Source organism: Marmota marmota, unplaced genomic scaffold, assembly GCF_001458135.2.
Source record: "Marmota marmota marmota unplaced genomic scaffold, marMar, whole genome shotgun sequence".
NCBI lineage: Eukaryota > Metazoa > Chordata > Mammalia > Rodentia > Sciuridae > Marmota > Marmota marmota.
The window spans coordinates 4,398,513-4,404,829 of NW_025999990.1; the positions used below are offsets into that span (position 1 = coordinate 4,398,513).

A 6,317-nucleotide genomic window follows, 5' to 3' on the forward strand; every position below is an offset into this window, starting at 1 on the left:
TGTAAATGATGATGATGATGATGATGTTGTCTTTCATTCCTTGATGGAAACAAGGTCCTTGTTTGGGGCCTACAGGGTAGAACGTGAGAATCAGCTACAGACCCTCCACTGCAGTGCTTCCATCTGCTTCTAGTGTCTACAACCTGAAACTAAATGATATCTTGCCCTAAAGTGGTTTTGATCATGTTACAATCTTGCACCGAAACTTTCAGGACTTCCTCGCTGCTTTCTGATCTGACCTATCTTTCTCTCTCACTTCTCCCTGTAGAAACTGGACCCTATGCTTGAGGCAAACCAATTCATATGAACACATTTTCCTACTTCTTAATTTTAAGCTCGAACTGGTCCCTTCACCTGCACACTCTCACCTCCACCCTCTTATCAATCCCTACCACATTCCCTGTCTAATTCAATTTGCTTTTCAAATATGATCTCATCCGTGCTGCCTTCCTTCCATTCTCAGCCATAAATGAATTATTCCTTCTGTTCATGCTTCACTGGTGCCATCCCTACCTGTTCCCTCTGTCTAGAACTCTCTCCTTGCCCTCCCCACTCCTGCTCATATTTTATTTAGGTGTGAACTTAAATCCTTTCACTTGGGAGGCTTATATGTGTTTCCCAATAACTGTCATCACAGTGCAATCACTTGCTGAGTCTGATCCCTGATATTCTGAATTCCATGAATGTGAGGACAGGTCTACCTTATTCACATCTGAATATCAAACCTCCAGCCGGCAACCTGGCACATAGAAGGTACTAAATATATATTTGCCAAGTAGCATTGCATGAATGCAGTTTTAATTCTATACATTTTATTAAGCTCCTACAATGTACCAGGCAGTGTTTCAGGGGCTCAAGGTCTATCAGTGCATAAAGACAGAAATCACTTTCCTTATAGAGCTTAGATTCTAGCAGGAAGACACAGATGCTAAACATGATAAATAAACTGTGTAATATGTTAGAAAATAATAAGTGCTATGGAAAAATAAAAAGTAAAGCAGGACAATGGGGGCACCCAATTCTCAGTACTGAATTACATGGTTAGGGTGGGTGTGATGGGGTGACCAGTACCTTGACAAAGCAGGTTCCTGCTCAGGACACATGAGCCACCTGGGGAAATAAAAAGTCTGAAATAGACAGTAAGAAATAAGACAAAGTTAAAGATTAGATTCAAAAAGTGGAGCGCTTGACTGAGATCCCTGGGAGGAGACTCCACTGTCGTCAGCTCCACTGTCCAGGCCTCAGCCTTCCTGAGCCTATCTCCTTCCTCTCCCGGGTTGTCTTCTCATTCAGTTTTGAAGCTGCCCTGCCAAGCTCTCTGTGAGGATGGTGGGAGTGAAGCCGGTCAGGAGCGACCCTGATTTCCAGCCGGAGCTGAGCAGCGCGGGCTCCACACTTGTCGTGGTCAAGTTCACCATGAGAGAGTGTGGACCGTGTTTGAGGATTGCCCCACCTTTCAGTTCTATGAGTAATAAATATCCACAGGCTGTTTTCTTGGAAGTAGATGTACATCAGTGTCAGGGAACTGCTGCCACAAACAATATATCAGCAACACCTACGTTTTTGTTTTTTCGAAACAAAGTGAGAGTTGATCAATATCAAGGAGCAGATGCTGTTGGATTAGAAGAAAAAAATCAAGCAACACTTAGAAAATGACCCTGGAAGCAATGAGGGCACAGATATTCCAAAAGGCTATATGCATTTAATGCCTTTTATTAACAAGGCTGGTTGTGAATGTCTCAATGAAAGCGATGAATATGGTTTCGACAACTGTTTACGAAAAGACATGACCTTCTTGGAATCTGACTGTGATGAACAGCTACTTATTACTGTGGCATTCAATCAACCTGTTAAGCTTTATTCCATGAAATTTCAAGGGCCAGATAAGGGTCAGGGTCCTAAATATGTAAAAATTTTTATCAACCTACCCTGATCTATGGATTTTGAAGAGACAGAAAGAAGTGAACCAACTCAAGCTCTGGAACTGACAGAGGATGATATCAAAGAAGATGGCATTGTTCCACTTCCTTATGTTAAGTTTCAGAATGTTAACAGAGTAACTATATTTGTTCAGTCTAATCAGGATGAAGAAGAAACAACAAGAATTTCGTATTTTACTTTTATTGGTACTCCAGTCCAGGCAACAAATATGAATGACTTCAAATGAGGTGGGAAACCAAAAATAGCCTGCATGTGTTTCATTTTTAATTCCTTGTGGCCTGGGGAAGGGGTGTCACAGTTTGCTTCCACAGTGAAAGTACACTGCATGCGCAGAAATTCAAGAATAAAAATTAATACCAGGTAGTGGGCAAAAAAGGAGAAAGCCACTAAGATACAAAAGATACTGGAAGACCTTTTGCAATCAGATTTGCAGCTCCTGGATAATTGCTTGATTCTCTCCAGAGACTGTCAATGTTTCATTCATTGCCATTACCAATAAATCATTGCTTTTGTTCAGATGCTATCACTAGTCTTTCTGTTGTAATCTTGATACATGCAATTGTAAATAAAAGTCACTGCTTTTGACAAGCTTAAATTTTGTCAGTCTACATACGTATTTCTTCTTTCCTTTTATTTTAAAATTAGCCAGCTTCTGATTCTAGAAGAGACTTAAATGTCTGGTAGCATATTGACTGAAGCCTAATTTCTCTTTTTAGAGGATCAAAACTGTTGTAGGGAATCAAGGAGTACAGGTATACACAAGCACATAGAGCACTCAGTTTTGAGAATGGACTTGGAATAGCTAACCATGTTCAAATGAGTATTGATTCCTGTTTTCTTTAAAAGATATTTGGGTATTTGGTATCTGGGCTAGAAATTATTCAAATTATAAACTGCCAGAAATAAACAGGCTTAAGGAGATTTAATTACTCTTACCTAAAACAGTTGATGGGTCTCCAAATTCTCTTCCATGCCAAATTTTAATCCATTCTGCATAAACTTTAAATTTTGATACTCATTTTATGTAGTAATAAAGGAATGTCAAATTCAGACAGCTGGGAAAAATACAGTACAATAAATTTTGAAACAACAGGAATTCTTTGTAAACCAGTAATTATCTGAACTACTAAAACATGCAACATAGGAATATAGACAACATGATTTAAGGTTGAAAATGAGTTGGCCAAATGTTTGTGTTTAAAAGATATTTAACAAAAGGTTGGTTAAATATAGCATCTGTTCTTTGTTATTTTTTTAATCTTAAAATTATAATCTGGAAAATAGTGATAAATTTAATTTTTAAGTAAGTATTTTTAAAATTTAATGTTTTAAGAATACCAAGACATAAAGTGTGATTCAGCTAATGCATTTGAAGGCAGTCTTGTCTAAAAGTATGGTAGAGATGCTGTTTGCCCTTGGGAGGCTAATATGTTTATATATGATTATGAAAAATTATGTGGAAGTTTTAATGTTGAAGTGGTCACTTTCTGAAACCCAAGTGTTACTAATTAATGTTCAGTTCATTTGTATGTGAGTACAGTACCTGGTGGTGTGGTGATGTCTGTAGTTTATGTATTTTACAGTTTTGTTGCCTTGGGTCAAGTGGAGGCAGAAAGGCAAAAAATAAAAGTTTATATCACTCCTAATATAGACCATCTTATCTTAGAGATAAGATTAATACCAAGGATTTTGTTTTACATTTTTGTACACTTAACCTTTTTGGGTAATTGTTAAAGTGCCCCATCTTAAGTATCACTGACCTCATCCTATTTATACTTGACAGTTTAAAAACCCATAAAAATGATTTCATATTTGTAAAGGATTGGGCATCAGGTTTATATTGTTTATGTGAATTTTCTATAACTCAGTTGGTTGCAATATACAGACATTCCATAATAATTCAAATTGTAAATAGTGAAAATGTTTATAGGTAACTGTAATGTGTTTCACTTATGGGAAGTTTTACTATTACAAATAAACATGCTTAACTGACCTTATTTAAAATATCAAGATGAAATGCTGTTTTCTCCTAAAATAATATATTTGTATATGTGTATAACATTTATAAATAACTGAATTTTCTAGATGAATAAACGTTTGAGACAAAGGTACCCTTCATTTCAACCAAAGCTATCAATTAGATAGTACTTTCTAGAAAACCAATATTGTTTATTGCTTGTTTTGTCACATACAGCAAAATGAGTATTTTGTTTGCATACCTTGTTATATTTTACATTGGAGTACACATCTGATTGAGAAGCAACCGTGAAATACCCTGTCCAACAGAAGCAAAAGTGAAGTATTGCAGTACAAAGTTCATCAGCAGATGGCTAAGGACAAGAATAGCACAGGATACCATACTTTATGTTGGTGATAAGTCTTTATAATCCATTTTGGCCCTCTTTGTCATTAAACCTCAAGTTGTTGTCAGTCTCAGTGTAGTATTAGAGACAGGCACTTAGCAATTCATTAGCAGTTAATAAGTGAGTTCAAAACTCTGCCATCCTTGTCCTAATATTTAAGGACAAAGTTTTTGCAGCGTTTGCAGGAATGGTTGTAAATGTACATTTGGCTAGAGTCTTTTATTTATGGCTGTCATAAATAAAGACAGGGTCTTCCCATGTTTCTTTTAATGTCTAAAATATTTAATACTGTAATAACAGTAAAGTGCCAGGGCTGATTAAGTTAGTTATATCCTCTCTTTTGTAAAATTTCAAAAAATGACATTTTGGGCTTACATATATGGCTTATATTGATATTTATATAGATGAGGTCAAGAGTTTATGTCTTGGTATTCTTACAGTTCATAAGTTAATTCTTATGAAGGTAATTATTTTTTGTAATTGGTCATTTCTAATTTTAAATAATTTTTTAAGACAAGTAACTTGTACTAGAAAATTCATTAAGTGAACCACTGAAGAAATTTAACAGGCATATTGAATTCATTTAGCCTTTAATTCTTCATTATTAGAGGTGTAGTAATGCATTCTGCAAAATTTTCTAAACACAAGTTATCTGTGCTTTATGATGTAAATGTAGCATGTTTGATAGGTAGATAAGTTTAAAAATACTGGCCATTCCTATGCCCATATTGCCTAAAGAGCAATCTTGATATCATTTTAAGCATGCTTTTAAATTTAAATTTGTTTATTTTTAGATCAGTAAGTTTTTTTATGTGCCCAGCACCATAGGGATATGTGGACATACTGGATATTTTATAGGCTATTAAGATCACTTTTAAACTTTATGTACTATGTAAAATCATTAATTGAAAAATGTGACTAAATCAGATAATTTTGTAAGAAAAAAGAGATAACCAGAATTTGGATATATTACTGAAATTGTACACAACTTGGATAATATTAAAGTCTTACAATATACAAACTTAAAAAAAAAAAGTGGAGCATTTAATAGGTCTTCCAGTCCTGATAGGAACTGAAACTGAACAACTGAAAGAGGCCCCAATTCTTTATTTAAAAGAAAATTTTTAAAGGCAGGGATAAGGTTTTCAGTGGCGGGAGTCTCCTTTCAGTGGTTGCTTCTCAGGGTGGCAGGGGTCTTGTGGTAAATAGGTTGATTGGCGTTTGGCAAGCTACAACCATCTTGGAGAGGTGGTTTGATCCTAAGGTTGTGAGCTAAGACAGAGGCCAGCACGATCTGGGCATTCTCAAACTGGGGAATTTAAACACAGGAGTTTCCAGAGGAGCAGCCTCCCTGCCTTTAACAGGTGGGTCCCATTGCAATGGTGGCATCTAGGGAAAGAGTATTTCAGGTGGAGGAGTGGCCAATGCAAAGGCTCCTAGAGATATGAGCATCCACAGTGTTTGGAGGGGAATAAAGGACACAGTGTGTATAGAGCAGAGTGAGCAAGCAAGAAAAGAGTAGGACAAGAGGTCATATACTATAGACCAGAGTTCTGGGACTTTTTTGAGGACTTTGACTTTTATGTTGAGTAAAAAGGGAAGTCATTTCAGAGTGTTGAAGAAGAATGACATGATCTGACGTGTATTTTTAAAAAGTTACTCTGGCCACGTGGTGGCATACGCCTGTAATCCCAACAGCTCAGGAGGCTGAGCTGAGGAAGGAGGATCGAAAGTTCAAAGCCAGTCTCAGCAACTTAGCGAGGTACTAGGCAACTCAACGAGGCCCTGTCTCTAAATAAAATATATAAAGGCCTGGGGATGTGGCTCAGGGGTTAAGAGCCACTGGGTTCAATTCCTGATACCAAAACAAAACAAAACCCGAAAAACACTAGAGAAGCTGGATTGATACAGAGAGAAAAAGGAATGGGGCAAGTGTATAAGCAAAGAGACCAGTAAAAAGGTAGAAAAATCTGATAGGACCAGGTTGTCTGGGCCACAGTGATCATAGTGGTA

At 36.7% G+C, this 6,317-nt stretch overlaps 1 protein-coding gene across 1 annotated transcript; it reads left to right on the plus strand.

Moving 5' to 3' along the window:
• Positions 1–1,311: 1,311 nt before the first annotated feature.
• On the plus strand, positions 1,312–2,457 carry LOC107139453 (thioredoxin-like protein 1). The gene is given in 3 exon segments (XM_048806104.1): positions 1,312–1,629; positions 1,631–2,168; positions 2,303–2,457. Coding segments are annotated over 2 exon segments (840 nt in total). The 5' UTR covers positions 1,312–1,326; the 3' UTR covers position 2,168; positions 2,303–2,457.
• Positions 2,458–6,317: the final 3,860 nt, after the last annotated feature.